Here is an 18,390-nt window from a genome sequence, read left to right on the forward strand (position 1 = left end):
TCCCCAGACCAGAAACACACATCCTGGGACAGATTGCGAGGTATTACCTCTCATCAGCCAGGCTAGCTTGAATCCAGTGGCACAGTGAGATCGGGACCCATGTCTGGGCATACCCAGCGCACTTAGGGTGAGAAAGCAAAATACACACAAATGATGGACAGAATGCAAAGCAAACCAAACATTCACCCCCTGTCAACAGATCTGGGTTAAATCCATTGTTTTTTTGCTCACCATGCCACCCCAGTTTAGACCCGGCCATATGCAAATCAGTCTTGACCCTTTTCCTCATGGGAACAATCCAGCCCGAACTGCCAAACCAGGTTCTCCCCAGACCAGAAACAGGCATCCTGGGTCTGGTTTCAGGGTATTACACCTCATCAGCCAGGCTAACTTAAAAACAAGTGGCACAGTGAGCCCTAGACCCACATCTGGGCATACAATCAAATATCATTTGACAATTTAGGCTATGAATTTAAAGCATCACACATTAAAACCTAGTGTTCAGAATTCATAGCCTAATTATTCTTCTTGACCCTAATACCCTCCAGCACCAAGGGGCCTCCAGGCTCGCGTCCCCGCCGTTTGAGAAACCACGCAAGGCGCAACCCACCTGCGTCCATGAGTGGTGAGCCCCCAAGCCCTTGGTCCTTGTCCGTGTATTTCCGGGGGCCCACCCCTCGCCACCAGACTGTTCAAGGAGGCACGTGTGACCTGTCGCCCTTGCCTCCCCAGCAGCCGGTGTCCCCATTCTCCCTGCGGAGAGCTTACCATCTCTCCCCTCAGTGCTGGCCTCAGGAGTATGCCAGCAGGCCTCCCGTTGTCTTAAAATCACAACCCTGTGACCTCTCTTCCGCAACCCCCCTAGCCCTACTTAACAAGCCGAAAACCTAGACTCAAGGGACGGGTGGGTGGGAGTTTCCAAAGTCGCCGTCGTATCAGCAGGAAGAGAGGATGAGTGGAGGAGAGAAGCGGGCCTAAATAGCCCCCACGCCCCGCCTCCACCCATCCCAGCCGGAAGTATACGTTCGCCCAACGTTGGATGACCCGGAAGGACAACTGCCGACCGGCTACCAATCCGGCTGCCGGTCAAGCCGCCGCCTCCCCCTAAAGGGTGTGTCCCAGGGGCGGGGGGTGCCGGGTCCTAAGGGCGCGCTTCCAGATAGACGCGCTTGGCATAGAACCCGGACCCCCCCATCTCGCCCCTGCTCCACCCCATGTACCCACAAAGCAACCTCACTCAAGGTGTGGGAAAAACAGGCCATGTTTAATACAACAAATCTTCACAAACATGACAATCAAATATCATTTGACAATTTAGGCTATGAATTTAAAGCATCACACATTAAAACCTAGTGTTCAGAATTCATAGCCTAATTATTCTTCTTGACCCTAATACCCTCCAGCACCAAGGGGCCTCCAGGCTCGCGTCCCCGCCGTTTGAGAAACCACGCAAGGCGCAACCCACCTGCGTCCATGAGTGGTGAGCCCCCAAGCCCTTGGTCCTTGTCCGTGTATTTCCGGGGGCCCACCCCTCGCCACCAGACTGTTCAAGGAGGCACGTGTGACCTGTCGCCCTTGCCTCCCCAGCAGCCGGTGTCCCCATTCTCCCTGTGGAGAGCTTACCATCTCTCCCCTCAGTGCTGGCCTCAGGAGTATGCCAGCAGGCCTCCCGTTGTCTTAAAATCACAACCCTGTGACCTCTCTTCCGCCACAAGGGTGACCAGGGGCCACAGGTCCTTCACCCTCCCCACCAAAGAAGAGGTTCTGTACAAAAGACCAAATTCCCTTGATCCATGTGTCCATGCCAATGTCCGATAGGTGCACCCCGTCGTGGTGAAACATGTGATCGCCAGATACTAGTTTGTGGGGGATGTGACATAAGCGGCCCGATACTGAGCACAACCTAGCCAACTCTCCGTTAAGGCGTCTCACCGATACGTTCAGGGCCCTCGATCTGACCCCACCTGACCAAAGTCGCCGTCGTATCAGCAGGAAGAGAGGATGAGTGGAGGAGAGAAACGGGCCTAAATAGCCCCCACGCCCCGCCTCCACCCATCCCAGCCGGAAGTGTACGTTCGCCCAACGTTGGATGACCCGGAAGGACAACTGCCGACCGGCTACCAATCCGGCTGCCGGTCAAGCCGCCGCCTCCCCCTAAAGGGTGTGTCCCAGGGGCGGGGGGTGCCGGGTCCTAAGGGCGCGCTTCCTGATAGTCGCGCTTGGCATACCCGGCGCACTCAGGGAGAGAAAGCAAAAGACACACAAATGATGGACGGAATGCAGAGCAAATCAAACATTAACCCCAGTCAACAGATCTGGGTTAAATCCATTGTTCTTTTGCTCACCATGCCACCCCAGTTTAGACCCAGCCATATGCAAATCAGTCTTGACCCTGTTAATCAAGTCCAATCAAGGTGGAACGTGTGTGCAGACTGTTTCCCTACCAGTTTGACTTTTATAGAGCTTTTCCATGCACAGTGTCAAAAGTATGTAGAACTCATCAAGTTTGCCTTTTGACACATAAATTGTTCCAAAAGTCGTGATTTTAGCACAAATATATGCAGAATTTTTCTCGGCAAATTTACCTTTTGCAACATTGTCTGAAACGCCATGATATATATTTGTTTATATGTACAGGGCTGTGTATGTGGCTTTGGTTCTACTTTTTAAGTCTGGCCTGTCCCGGTTTTTGCTTTTCAAAATCAGGTCATCCTAAGCTTAGCCCTATTTTTGGTTGCATCAGAGTTTATGTCTCCCTTGCTACGTCACTGAGGACCCAGACCAAAAATAGCAGGTGTCCACAGGCTTCTTGGCACTTGTTTGTTCTCCTCTGAAATTCCAAAGCCTCTAGGTGGATGCAACCATTTTTACGTGGGTGAAGTTTTAGCTGGCGTGTTTACCAGTTAGACCTGATTCAGTGCTGCGTTTGCGCTTCATCCCCTGCTAATCTCCGGGTGACTGTGCTGTACATATGGCGGGGCCACTGCGCTGTTAATGAGAGGTCTGCCTCGATTCGCGCCTCCAAACACCGCCAGTAGACTGGCTGTTTGTATCGATCAACTTCGGGGATCAGGACACAGCTAAAAGCTTTGCATTATCCCACACCATCAGGAGCATTTTTTTTTTATTCGCTGACATTATTTAATCATCTGTTACATCAACGCGCGCTGTTCCAGGCGACCACATCAAACGGCGCAGCCTCTCGACGAGCCTGCGAGCTTCTTTGTAGCTGTAAGCTCGCGCCAGAACACTCGGCATAGTTGAAACTGTGACAGCCCGGCTCTCAACCGCTGTCGCTCCCCCTCTCTCAGGTGTGGTAACCCGGCAGGGGCTGCTCGTAGGGTGCGCGGAGTAATTTCGTGATTTGTTATGCCGTTCAATTTCAACCCAGCATTACTTCTGCGTCAAAGCAACCTGTTTTTATTTTTTAAGTTTGCGCTCAAATATTTCTTGGAGGAGGGGCTCTGAGCGTGGCGCAGTGTTCCTCAAAGTAATAACCGGTCGCCGCGATATGTATGTTTCCGCAAACACGTCCACTCGCAGTAACCGAACAGTTTTGTGGGAAGGTGCGTGTGCACCAGAACCGTGGCGGACACTGACAGGACACGGCACATTTACAAAGCCCGTGGCCCCCTCCCGGGTACCCCCGTCACCCAACCTGCCGTATCTTCCCCATCTCTGTCCGTCTCTCAACACCTTTGTCTGACGAGTGACTTTTGCGAGGTCGGGCTAAAGAAGACATCATTTGCCACCACGCTGCACGAGGTAAACCATTAATGTACCTTTAATCGCCCCCTCCTCCTCCGGGTCGATAGCTAGGCGAGCGTGCTGGCTGGTAGGGTGTTAAAAGTGTTGTCATGAAATGCTACATACAAACTCATGTCATTTGAAGGGCCGCAAATAAAGTGCGTCACTACTGCAAATCTTGGCTCTGCCCACACCTTACCCTCACACAGTAGGCTAACTGTTTATTTATAGCCATGGGACTTCCACACAACAGATATATCAGTAAGTAAACGGTGTAATCTTCATATTATTTAAAGAACGGTTTATTTCCTGTAATTCAGGCTTTAATACTCAACTTTCTGAAGTTGTGTGAACGTTTATTAAATATTTAAACACCTGGCTCCATTGTTTTTAGCGCGGGGGTGTAAAACAGCTGACACGTGTTTCGCTCCGGGCTGGTGGGCCATGAGATATAGCAAGGAGTGCTTCCTTCAGTGAGTACATTTTCTTGGTTGTATTAACGTGACGTCAGTTTAGGTAAAAAAAAAAAGTCAAATATTTGTCAGGTTATGTTGAGAATGACTGTTATGCAGTGTTCTTTGCCTGCGGAAGGCAGTCGCTGTCATTTCGGTTGAAATAAGTGGAATCACTTTGGACTCCGTGATTTTTAATCAGTTTGGAATGAGTATTTTTCCCCTATCACCATGCGCGATCATGACAGCGGAATTAGTCAGTTCTATTCAAACAAAGGTGTAAAAAGTTGCAACACATGCAGTTCAGATAGTTTTCCACCTTTTTTTCATAGAGTGGGGTGGGCAGGGACTTACACACAAAGCTGCTTAGCTGGAATTATGTTTTCAATTGGCAGATAGATTTTTTTGCGGCTGGAAGGTTTTGTTGCAAGTTCGTTTGATGTTCGTCTGCTCTAAGACAGGAGGTGGGGTAGAGGGGGGGGGGCTGTCTTCCAAGTACCTCTGTATATTATTTCACAGCATCATCACACTTACTGCCTCTCTCACAAAAATGTTGCCATCTCTGCCAAGGGTTGCAGCCAGCAGCATGCCATTGATGTCATCCCAAGAAAGTGGCTCCTCCCACCAGTCCTTAGATAGCTTCAGGTAAAAGGAAAAGAAGGGGGTGTCTTCAAAGATTCTGTTTTCTTTGTGAGGGCTCATAAACATGGGAGACTTCCTTCGCCTGGGCCAATCAGATGGCTCGCCTTCCAGCTATAATATCGCTCTAAGTGAGCTCTCCTCTCACAAGCCTTCCTCGCTCGGTAGCGTCCATTAAATCTCGTCTGCTTTTTTTTTTTGTCCCCCGATCGCTGTCTTGACACCCAACTCCGATGTGTTCGGCTGCCAGCGCCCAGAGAGCCGGTCTTTTTAGCACCTGTGTGGATAGGGACCGGCGGATGGTGCAGCACTGAACCGGCAGCAGATAGGGGACCAGGTGGTGCGCGCGAGGAGCCAGCAGCACCAGAGCGGCGGACCCAGGGTGGGGGGAGTTCGTGACCCCTGTATGGACGAGATGACGCTCCTGAGGCGAGTCCTGCTGGCGGGGTTCATCTGCGCCCTCCTGGTGCCCTCGGGGCTGAGCTGCGGGCCGGGCAGAGGCATTGGCACAAGGAAACGCTTCAAGAAGCTTACCCCACTGGCATACAAGCAGTTCACCCCCAACGTGCCCGAGAAGACCCTGGGGGCCAGTGGACGCTATGAGGGCAAGATCACGCGCAACTCGGAGCGCTTCAAGGAGCTAACCCCCAATTACAACCCCGACATTATTTTTAAGGACGAGGAGAACACGGGAGCGGACAGGCTGATGACCCAGGTAGAGCCAAACACATTACAATTTTCTGATTTCTAAGGGGCAAAGGTGTTTTAATTTTATTTGTTGTTTTTTTTTCTAATTTGTCAAGTAAGCATCGGGTTTAATGTGCATAAAATCGTGCAATATCAAAATGATGCTTTTTGAGAGTTAGAATTCATTTTCAATTGGGTATCAAGGTTTTGTAAACATTGCTTTTGTTATAATGCATGTCTCTTTTGAGGAACATAAAAACTTATAATGTGGTATGGGTTTCGCCAAACTTGGGTTACAATCACTGTTAATTAATCCCTAAATTGCACTTTGTATTTTGTGTGGCTTTAAAAGTGAGCTGCTGCCCATCCGCCCTCCTCCCATCTGGCCAAGCAGACTTCGTTCGGATTCTGAAGTTTGATTTAACCATGTTCCAGTTTAGTCCTACACAGAGGGTAGCTGGGCGGAATCGACCCCTTCCCTCCTGAGCCGGTGGCCCTGGCTGGCTCGGCAGCCGCCTCTCTGGCTGCGCTGCGCACCGGAGCGTGAACGCATAAATGCGCCTTTAAGATGCTCTGGTCTTCCCTCCATCTGGGAGGGACCTGCGGTTATCGGCATTGCTTCACTTCTGCTTTAAATCAGATTAGCCGAGATGCGCGCGGATAAATATTGAATAAGGCAGGAGGAGAGAAGCAGGGGACCGTTTTTCCCTCCAGATACAGTGCGCGTTCTGCGCAATTGAGGTCAGGGGAGGCGCACCGCGGCTGGCAGGATCAGAGCCCGTGGAAGACGCGGGATGAGCAAGCATCCTGCCCCTGGTCAGCCGAATTCTCTTCCCTGGTCGTGACATTCTGTCAAGGTGACATTAAAAGGGGGGAGGTGGGTGTCACCCGGCAGGGTTCCGTGGCCAGAGCAGATATTCCCATTGGATACAACCGGGCCTGTCTCTGGGTGTCTGCGGAATTTGTAGCACTCTAGGGGTGCTGCTAAGTAAGCCGTGGCTTGCTGGCTCCGTACTCTACAAATGTCATGGCTTGCAGAGGATGGGGGCACCTCAGGTGGGTGCCGCTGCCCGGGCGTCCCTTCTCTGGGTGATGCCCAGGTGTACTTTCATACCCAGCCGAGACTAGAGGTGCCCGGCTCCCCTCCGTCCGCCGATGCTCGTCCTCCTCCCACCCTGGTAGTTCATCAGCGCCCCCGCTCACCTGCAGTGGGTGACGCCAGGGTTCCCCTCTTCCGCTGGGTGACGCATGCGATCCCCTCGTGGGTAACCCCGGGGCTCCTTCCCGCAGGTGATGCCGGAGTTCCCCTCCCGCGCCTGATGTCGGAGCTGCCCTCCTCTGGGTGATGCGCGCGTTCCTCTACCACGGGGATGCTTCAGCATCCATCCGATATGCCGAGGTGCCTCTCCCCTGCTCATCTCAGCCCCGAACACCCCCAGGCAGAGCCCTCTCTTCCCAAGCTCGAATCCTCTGCTCAGCTCTCAGCTTCCATCATATCGACCGGCCGTCTGGGCAGTCAGTGCAGACGGAGGCTGGCACGGCGGGTGGCCTTGGGAGGAGAGTCGGGCTGGATACACCCCATCCGAGCGCAGCACCGAGGGTCTGCAGAGGATGTCTGTGTGGTACGAGCAGCGGGACAGACCGGAAGGCAAGCTTGGGCGGTGAACTGATGCACCTGTCTTGTGCTGCCTCCTTACCCTTCCTGCAGCAGGGTCTCGAGGAGACATTCGCCTCGCAGCCATGCTGGGGGAGCGGGTAATTCTCTTCCCTGCAGATGTGAATTCGGCCATCTCTTGTATCCATTGGTCCCCGAGATAGATCTAGCAAGCACCCGAGCCCAGGGCAGCAGAGCGATGATTGGCTGCTGTGTGGTCCTTGCAGTTAGACCTCGGCATTCTCTCTCCTGCATCCCCTGGTCCCTAGGAAGGATGGAGCAAGCCTCCGCAGCCCAGAGCGATGGACGGATGGTGTGCGGTTTTCACTGTCAGGCCTGTCCTCCCACCCTGCGCCCTGCACTCCTTGCCTTTATTCCAGCCCGGATGGACGGTTCCTGCCTCCGCCGAAGACAAGCGAGGGGTTGGGAAGAAGCAGGCGCCCCCCGTCCTGTGGCATCTCCCGCGCCGGTCCCTCCCCACTCCTTTTCTCACCAGCCATGCAGCCTCCAGAAATGACAAGTGCGCGGCAGCTCGGGCGGCAGAGCTGCAAGTGCGCCTCTTCCAGTGAGATTTCTTACACGCATGGCTTCCCCACATCGGTCGCATCCCGACTCCGAGAGGGATAAGTGCAGCCCACGGCAGGAGAGCAGGCCCCCATCGCCCTCGAATCCTCATAGCTGGGGAGTGGGAGGGCGGCTCCCCCCGAGCATTGATGGCCCGCTGTCCCAGGGGCAGTGAGGGCTCAGAGCTGTCCAGCAAGACCGAGAAGAGATACCTTCCGAGGGTGCTCGTTTTTAGTCGGAGGTGGGGGGCAGCTTGCTCAGTGAGTTATCTGCCAGTACTACATAACTTCCAGGTGACGTTTGGAGTACTGCGACGGAAGTCTCAGCCCCATCTTCCGTAAACTAAAATCAGCGCCTTCAAATTGATTACCTGTAGGCTCCAGCGCATAGAAACGGTATGAAGCGCTGCGTAAAAGTAATTTCATCTGTATACCTTTGTCGCCCAGGACTAACTAGTTGATGCGTCTCATTAGTGGAGGTCCCGAGGTGAGTTAGACAAGTGCTGAGATTGACCTTTCGCCGAGATGCCACCGTCAACTCACGCACCAGGGCACTCCTGGGAGAAGCAGGGCGTCGGAGCGCCTGGACCCTAGCAGGGCCTCCTCTCTGCCAGCCTGCTCTGTCAACGGCTGAACTTGTGACCCCAGTCGTCCTTCTCCAGCCTTAAGTCTGCGCACTTGCATTTTTCTCCCCCCTCCCCAATAACACGGTACTTTACACACCTGGGGGGGGGGGGCACCGTGCGAACACCGGTACTTGTCAAGGGTGGCGCCTGGTACCACACAAGGTAACTTCCGAGAGGATTTTCCTCCACAACGCACAACTTTTCCTACTGTTGCTGCCCTGCTATTAAAAGAAGAAAAAAATCTCGCGCCCAGTCCTAAGTGCCGACTTTTATCATTCACTGAGCTCTTGGCAAGCGTCAGTACCTGCCTCACAGGTCTATCAACAGTGTAAAATCTCCGCTGAATGGAGCTGTTCGACTTTCAAAATATTTGTTGAATGCGTTAGCTACTCGTTAATATTAACTTAAGAGGGAAAACAAAGGGGAGCCGGTAGTTTGTTCCAAATTTAACAGGTGATAAGGGCGAGTATTTTTTTCGCTAAATAGCAGCTCTAGGTTGGACCGGTGTGTGAACTAGATAAGAGGCGAAGGAGGGCCGACTGTGGGGGCAAAGTTCCCTTGGCGGCAGAAGCGGTGAGAGTTAAGGCTGGAGTTTTATTCGCCTCGGGCCGCTGTGTGGGGCTGGGAGTCTGAGTCGCGGACTGGTTTGCAGGGATAGCGGGGGTATCCCGGGCAGGCCCCCCGAAAGGCCTGCCCGGGAAAAGAACGCGTCTCCAGTGGGACAGTCAGCCTTCGGCATCGCTCCCTTGTGGCCCCTTATCATATGGGACACCACCTGTCACTTATGGATTTTCAGTCAAAGGCACTTTGCATGCTGGGGTTTTGCAGCCCCTGTGTACAATGGAGAACGCGAACGTGAATGCAGCATACAGTGTGCAGCACACAGCTGGCTTAAAAGCCTAACGTGGTTGGTGACACACCTGACCTACCCTTTGGAAGCCCCCCACCATACTCAGGCATGACCCCCCCCCCCTTCCCCTCTGAAAACAGGGACCTCCCTTACACTAGTTCCTTAACATGAAAGGACCCCTGAATCAGATACACTCCCAATATCGAGAGCATCCCTGAATACTGACAGCCCTCACGCAGCCCCCTCCCCCCGTGCAGAAAGATCCCGAATCCAGGAGCCTCCTGACACCGAGAGCCGGCAAGATACCGAGAGCTCCCTGCCTGATGCAGAGAGCCCCCTGACACCGAGAGCCCGGCACTCCAGACCCGCAGCTTCCCCAAAATATAATGGACCCCCTGACACCAAGAGGTCGACATGGACACCAGATCCCGCGCTGACACCGAGGGCTCATCACACAGAGGGTCAACCGAACACACAGAGCTCCACTTACACGGAGAGTCCCCTCACCCTGGGAGGGTTTGGGCTTCCTAACACTGAGAACCCACGAGAGAGAGAGAGAGAGAGAGAGAGAGAGAGAGAGAGTGAGCCGGGGAGAACCCCCCCCCCCCACACCGCCCCCCACACAGAGGCTTCAGTCTCCCGACGCCGAGAACTTCACTGGCACTGTGGGCTTACTTCCCTGGGCACCAAGAGGCAGCCCCTCACACTGTGAGCTGTTGGGTCCCCTAACACCCAGAGCTCTTGACACGACCCCCTATCCCTCCCCGACACTGACACCGGGAGGCTATGGGCCCCTCCCATACCGAGAGCCCCTGATGCCCGAACTCCTGTGCGCGAGAGTCCAGGGGAGTGACGCAGGATGCTGCCGCCACTGCCCGCAGGACCCCCCCACCCCTTCAAGGCTGGCCCTATGCAACCAACGACCGAGGGGAATATCTGTGAGATATGGGAGAGGGGGGGGGGGGGGCTCATCACATTCTGCAGGGGGCCCCATCATTTTGTATTATGTCACTGCGAGATTTCCTGACCCCGAGTGCCCCTCGCACTGTCCGCGAGAGCCCTGTGATAGAGACATCCCTTCACAGTGGCCCCCTCTGACACCGAGAGCCTCCCGATACCCAGACCCCCCAGGGCATAGAGTCTAAGGGCCCTCAAATACCAGAGCTCCTGACACCAAGGGCACCGCCGCCAAGAACCTATCATCACACTGTGATGTTACGGGTCCCTGACACTGAGGGCCTCCTCACACCTGGAGGTTAGGGCCCCTGACACTGAGGGCCTCCTCACACGCTGAGGTTACAGGCCCTTCACACTGAGGGCCTCCCCACACCGCGAGGTTACAGGCCCCTCACACTGAGGGCCTCCTCACACCCGGAGGTTACGGGTCCCTGACACTGAGGGCCTCCTCACACGCTGAGGTTACGGGCCCCTGACATTGAGGGCCTCCTCACACCCGGAGGATACGGGTCCCTGACACTGAGGGCCTCCTCACACCCGGAGGTTACGGGTCCCTGACACCTAGGGCCTCCTCACACCGCGAGGTTACGGGTCCCTGACACAGAGGGCCTCCTCACACGCTGAGGTTACGGGTCCGGGTCCCTGACACAGAGGGCCTCCTCACACGCTGAGGTTACGGGTCCCTGACACAGAGGGCCTCCTCACACGCTGAGGTTACGGGTCCCTGACACTGAGGGCCTCCTCACACCCGGAGGATACGGGTCCCTGACACTGAGGGCCTCCTCACACGCGGAGGTTACGGGTCCCTGACACTGAGGGCCTCCTCACACCGCGAGGTTACGGGGACATCGAGAGTTGCTGACACCCAGAACCCCCTAACACTGAAGGTTAAGCGCACTCCCATCACCGACAGCCCCCACGCCATACACTGTAAACAGACGCGCAATGCAAAAAATGACGCCCCTCCCACCCCCCGCAGAATGTGATGGGAGCCCCCCGAATCTCATATATCTTACAAATATTCAGTAGCCTTGGGCTGAATAGGCCCCGCCGCTTGAAGGGTTGGGGTCTCGGAACGGATGCCCCCCACTCCTGCTCCATAGCGGCAGCGGGGTCCTGCCTTACGCCCCTGACTGTGTGAAGTGCCCGGCTCGGCGCACCGTCCGCTCCCGCCCTGCGGTCGGCCCAGGCCTGGAGAGAGGGCCGATCACCGCCGCAGCCCGCAGAGGCACGCTGCGCTTCACGGTGGCTGAGCTCAGTCGGCTTGATTCGCGGCACACGACCCAATGAATTAATAAATAGCCCGAGCTTCACGGCTTTTAACTCTGACAATCCAGCTCAAGCTGCAATAAAAGACAGGCCACCCGCGAGTCTCTAATCACACACTCACGGCTGCCTCGCATTCCGGTGTCTGTCTCTCTCCCGCTCACTGTCTCGGGCCTGCGAGTGTCTCTCTCTCTCTCTCTCTCTCTCTCTTCGACCCCCCCCCCCTCCATTCCACCCCACCCCGTTCCAATTACTGGTCTCCAATCCTTCAGAGCTTCTCTGCTATAAGACTGACTTTCTGTTGTCATGTCCCTTTCTCGTCTGTGTGTATATTCCTATCAGTCTGACTTTTGTCTCTTATCCTTTCTCTCTCTCCCTTGCTTACTTGTCTTGGTGCGTGTCCTCTCTCTTTCGCTCTTCCACGGACTCTCGCCCCATATATATTCCTCTCTCGTGCTTTTTCTCTTGCTTTCCCACTCTCTCTCCCTGTTTCACTCTATTCTCTTCTGTCTCCTCCTCTTTCACTCCCTCTAACACCATCTCGTGCCCCCTGTGCTCTCTTGTTGCCCTTCTCTGCCCCCCTCCTCTCTTCCACCCTATCTTTTTCCTTCTCACTGTCCCCTTGTTTCTCTGATTCTCTATCTCTGGCCCTCACGTTATCCCTCCCTCTCTACCCCTCTTCTATAAATTCCTCTCTGGTCTGCCTTTTACGTTTCTATATATCTCTTAGTGTCTCTGTCTGTCTCTCACTCACTCTATCCACCCTCTCTTTCTTCTCATGAACCCACCCTGGCCAACGCGGGTTCTCTTTCTTTCTCTCTCTCTCTCTCTCTCTCTCTCTCTCTTTTATACATAGAAATATCAATTCCCTGTATCAATTGTCCTAAAACAGAAAGAGAAATATATAAAATAACCGAAGTCCCAGAAAAGTGAGAGGAAAGTTCTCGAGGGCTCATTGACTCCCATAGGAGTGGCGTGGGATGCAGCGATCATGAGTGCAGTAGGTGCAGTGGCAGCGGAGCAACGATTATTAAGAGTCTACTGCACTGGAATGATGGGCCCTGGGGCTCATTTCCCAGCATGCATGAGGGCCCATGGTACCTTTGCTAGCAGTTGCAAAATTATCTTCTTAAGAGCATCTCTTTAAAGCGCCATGAAGTCATTTCTGTTGAGGTGGGCATCACCCGCGGAGTAGGCCGAAGCCTTGAGCAGAAATTAAGTGGGCACAATAGGGTGCCAATGAGTCCCGTGGCCCATTGAAAAGCATGTTATCGGACAGTTGTATATTTCACAAGTGTAGGAAATTGGATTTAGGTAAACAGCCATTCAGAGAGACAAGTAAGGTGAGGGAGAAAGGCTGAGAGGCCGACAGACAGACCGATCCATAGAAAGACAGATAGATACATTTATTTTTCAGCTGTCCAATCGCCCTAGTGCCCCACAGCAGCGTTAAAGAATAAAGGCGCTTGGCGTGCCACGTTTAGTTATTCTTGTCACGTCCATTAAAGTGCTGTGAGGGTGCGGCGCGAGCCCCCTCCCTCGTTGGCGCTCTAAAGGGCCCATTGTGGCGCCTTACTTTACATGGCGGGGATGTGTGTGGGTCAGGGAGAGTTGTCCTGGAGAAGGCCAAGCACGTCGACTGGTCGAGAAACAAAGGTTACAGAGTGCAGTTCACTGACCAGCCCTCCCCGGGGGCCCCAGCAGCACCCTGCTGTCAGCGAGCTCCCAGGTCACCCTGGCGAGGGCCCAGGAGTGACCCTTTATAAGACACCTGCACGTCACTTAAGGTATGTGTGTCAAGTTACAAGGGAGTAGAGAAGTACTTTGAGCATGCACTCTGGGGAGTGACTGCGAAACCAAAACTCAACACATATACTGGAGGGATTGAGTGTTAAACAACTACTCCTAACACACACTCAAGGGAGTATTAAAGTATTACTTCACCATGCACTCTAGGGAGTATTCATCCAGCACTCGTATAATGGACTCGAGTCAGTGAGTATTAAACCAGTACTCCCAAGATGCTCTCTACAGAGTAGTAAACCAGTACTCCCAACAAACACTCTAATGAGTGAATATTAAACCAGTACTCCCAACATGCACCTCAATGAGTGAATATTAAACCAGTACTTCCAACAAACACTCTAGAGAGTATTAAAGTATTACTTCACCATGCACTCTAGGGAGTATTACTCCCGCATTCGTGTACATTCGTGTAATAGACTCTAGTCAATGAGTATTAAACCAGTACTCCCAATATGCACTCCAATGAGTGAATTTTGAACCAGTACTCCCAACATACACTCTAGAGAGTATTAAAGTATTACTTCACCATGCACTCTAGGGAGTATTACTCCAGCATTCGTGTAATAGACTCTAGTCAATGAGTATTAAACCAGTACTCCCAACATGCACTCCAATGAGTGAATTTTAACCAGCACTCCCAACATGCACCTCAATGAGTGAATATTAAACCAGTACTCCCAACATACACTCCAATGAGTGAATATTAAACCAGAATTCTCAACATACACTCTAGGCAATATTCACTCCAATGAGTGAATATTAAACCAGTACTCCCAACATACACTCTAGGGAGTATTAAAGTATTACTTCACCATGCACTCTAGGGAGTATTGATCCAACACTCGTATAATGGACTCTAGTCAGTGAGTATTAAACCAGTACTCCCAATATGCACTCCAATGAGTGAATTTTAAACCAGTACTCCCAACATACACTCTAATGAGTGAATATTAAACCAGTACTCCCAACATACACTCTAGGGAGTAATAAAGTATTACTTCCACATTCACTCTAGGGAGTATTACTCCAGCATTCGTATAATAGACTCTAGTCAATGAGTAGTAAACCAGTACTCCCAATATGCACTCCAATGAGTGAATTTTAAACCAGTACTCCCAACATGCACCTCAATGAGTGAATATTAAACCAGTACTCCCAACATACACTCTAGGGAGTATTAAAGTATTACTTCACCATGCACTCTAGGGAGTATTGATCCAACACTCGTATAATAGACTCTAGTCAATGAGTATTAAACCAGTACTCCCAATATGCACTCCAATGAGTGAATTTTAAACCAGTACTCCCAACATGCACCTCAATGATTACATTTTAAACCAGTACCCCCAACTTACACTCTAGGGAGTATTACAGTATTACTTCAACATTCACTCTAGGGAGTATTAATCCAGCATTCATATAATAGACTCTAGTCAGTGAGGATTGAGCCAGTACTCCCAACATGCTCTCTACAGAGTAGTAAACCAGTACTCCCAACATGCACTCCAATGAGTAAATATTAAACCAGTACTCCCAACATACACTCTAGGCAGTATTAAAGTATTACCTCATAATGCACTCTAGGTAATATTAATCCAGCATTCATATCATGGACTCTAGTCAGTGAGTATTAAACCAGTACTCCCAACATGCTCTCTATGAAGTATTAACCCAGTACTCTTGACAGGCACTCCAATAAGTGAATATTAAGCCAGTAGTCCCAACATACACTCTCCGGAGAATTAAATCAGTACTCCCAACATGTACTCCAATGAGTGAATATTAAACCAGTACCCCTAACATAACACTCTAGGGGGTATTAAACTATTACTCTCAACATACACTCTAGGGGGTGAGTGTTAAAATGCTACTCACAACGTACACTATATGGAGTATTCAACTATTAGTAAAACCATGACTGCAGGGACTGACCATTAATCTAGTACTCATAATATGTACGTGAGGGAGTGAGTATTAAACCAGTACTCATAACATGAGCTCTGTGTAATGACTATCAAAGCAATACTCATAACATGCATTATAGGGAGTGAGTACTAAATCACTACTCCTAGCATGCACTACAAGGAGTATTAATCCAGCACTGCCAACATGCTTTGTATGGAATGAGCAATCAACCAGTACACATAGTGCTCACTCAAGGGAGTGAGTATTAAACCAGTATTAGCAACATGCACTATATGGAGTACTAAACCAGCATCACCAACATCCACTGTAGGGAGTATTAACCCGGAATTGATATAATGGACTCTAGTCAGTGAGGATTAAACCAGTACTCCCAACATGCACTCTACAGAATGAGTATTAATCCAATTCTTCTAAGATGCACTCCAGGGAGTCATCATTAAACCAGTGTTCCCAACATGCACTTCAATGAGTGAATATTAAACCAGTACTCCCAACATACACTCTAGGGAGTCGGTATTGAACTATTACTCTCAACATGCACTCTAGGGGGTGAGTGTTAAATTACTACTCTCAACTTACACTCTATGGAGTATTCAACTATTAGTAAAACCATGCACTGTAGGGACTGAGAATTAATCTAGTGCTCATACTATGTACATGAGGAGGTGAGTATTAAACCAGTACTCATAACATGCACACTGGAAATGGCTATTAAACCAGTACTTCTAACATGAAGTAGAGGGAGTGTGTATTAAATCACTAATACTAGCATGCACTATAAGGAGTGTTACACCTGTACTGCCAACATGCTTTGTAGGGAGTGAGCAGTCAACCAGTACACATAATGTTCACTCAAGAGAGTGAGTATTAAACCAGTTTCACCAATATTAATCCAGCACTCATACAATGAACTCTAGTCGGTGAGTATTAAACCACTTTTCCTAAGATGTACTCCAAGGAGTCATCATTCAACCAGTGTTCCCAACATGCACTCCAATGAGTGAATTTTAAACTAGTACTCCAAACATACACTCTAGGGAGTCAGTATTAAACTATTACTTCCAACATGCACTGTAGGGACTGAGCCTTATTCTAGTACTCAGAATATGTAAACGAGGGAGTGAGTATTAAACCAGTACTCACAACATGCACTTTGTGCAATGTATATTAAACTAGTGCTCCTAACATGCATTATAGGAAGTCAGTATTTAATCACTACTGATAACATGCACTATAAGGAGTATTAAACCAGTCCTGACAACATGTTCTGTAGGGAGTGAGCAATCAGTCAGTACTCATAACGTGCACTCAAGGAGTGAATATTAAGCTAGTGTTGCCAACATGCACTCTATCTATTGGATTTTAAACCAGTACTCCAAACATACATTAAAGGGTGTGAGTATTAAACCAGTCCTCCTAACATGCACTATAGGGAGTATTAAACCAGTAGCATCCACATGCACTCTAGGGAGTAGCATTCAACTTATGCTCCCAAATAGCACTCTATGGAATGATATACACCAGTACTCTCAACATACATTCTAGGTGGTCATTTTTAAACTATTGCTCTCAAAAGCACTATTGGGAATGAGTATTACTCCCAAGTGCTTTAAGTGGGATAAAAAAGATGGGGGGGGGGGGGGGCTCTCATTGGGATGTGGCCTATGGAGCATCTTTAAGAAAGTAGGGGACTTGATGAGGCTTCATACTACCTCCCCGCCCGAAGCATACACAGACAACTCTTTTGTGGATAAACGACAAACACTGGGCTACATTTCTTACAAACAGCATTAAAATGAACTGCGGAAATCACCAATTCAAATTGAAAGGTTAGCATTGACATTTTCCAGAATATTGCCTAATATTCAAGAGGCCAGATTCAATTGCCTGGTAACAAGGAAGACAACAAGGGCATCATAACATACCTACTCAAGACGAATGCCCATAAACACCTACTTTAGGACCAAATCTGGGCACCCGTCCACAGGGCATGATACCCATAACTGGCAATGTTTGAAACAAAAAGAGACAACTAGAGTGCAACTACTCCTCCCGCCCTCACTCAACTTCCCGAGTGTGACCAAAGGAAACAAGCATTTGCAATGCAAATGTCACGCATTTGTGAGAGTTTAAGCTATTGACATTGTAAATGACAAGCCTTTTATTTATGTGTTAATTATCAAAACAGATAAATAAAAGGAATTGTCATTTACATTGCCAATAGCTCAAACTCTTTTAAATGCGAGACCTATGGCATGGAAAGTGAAAGTGCGCATGGCACGCTGAATGTTGCAGGAAAGCATGTTGTGCCTGCAGTAGGAGACACTCATTAAAGAAAATAGTGCTTACAGACTAAATAAGACGTACTGTGCAACAACCAAAGTAAAAGGGCCAGTCCTCATGGGAGGTTACAAATGAAGACAAGACGATACTAACCAGGGACTAACAAGCCTATTAACGAATAAGAAGCCAGCATTTACAAAGGACAATGACACAAGCCAATGACAAATATGGGCGGAGAGTGGGCGGGGCTTCATGTCCATATTCTAATACAGCATGCCTCACAGTGCAGCGCATGTGCTGCCCAGGCTCGACCTAAAAAGATGAAAGGCAAATACGATTAACATACAATTCCATTCCAACCCAGTACAAGAATAACCTCTCCCACCAACTCAGAGAAGGGGCGGGCTGGGTGGGAGACAAAGTTCCTCCTGCAGCACTAGAAAGACTAGCTTCCTGCAGGAGGCCTTTATAGCCTGCAATACACTCAGATGGAGCACGAAAATACACACTAAACTTCTGGCCCACTGAGTGATAACCTGGAAGAAATTGGTAGGGGGCGGAAGTGACCTACTAGTCATTATGACCAAATGTCCAATGTTCCTTGGCAGTGCAGGGGTTCACTGCCAGGCTACTGGCTAATTATACAGCAGCATCCTGATTTGTGAGCCTTCTGCACAACCTCCACAAGAGTCACGTCCTATGTAAATAAGGAAGCAGACTAATGTGAAATACAAACCTCTGCTTCACAAATTCTTAAATAGTGTTTTACTGGAAAAAGAAAAGCCAAAATCAGGATGTGCCCAGATATTTAACAGTTTACTGTGCATATAATAGTACCTATATCTGGGGCTATAAGCCACAAAGCATTCAACAATGTAACTTGGTTATTCATTTGGAAGAAATTGTTTATCCACCCCTGAGACACCAATAGTAA

General features: G+C 50.3%; 1 protein-coding gene across 1 annotated transcript in view; it reads left to right on the plus strand.

The window, feature by feature from the left end:
• The first annotated feature begins 4,924 nt into the window (after window positions 1-4,924).
• SHH (sonic hedgehog signaling molecule) overlaps window positions 4,925-18,390 on the plus strand; it is a 44,316-nt gene continuing 30,850 nt past the window's right edge. Inside the window, exon 1 of the mRNA XM_085631973.1 lies at window positions 4,925-5,553. Within this exon, the coding sequence (XP_085488099.1) occupies window positions 5,245-5,553 (309 nt within the window). The 5' untranslated portion in view covers window positions 4,925-5,244. The remainder of the gene's footprint in view (window positions 5,554-18,390) is intronic.

Source organism: Triturus cristatus, chromosome 10 (assembly GCF_964204655.1).
Source record: "Triturus cristatus chromosome 10, aTriCri1.1, whole genome shotgun sequence".
NCBI lineage: Eukaryota > Metazoa > Chordata > Amphibia > Caudata > Salamandridae > Triturus > Triturus cristatus.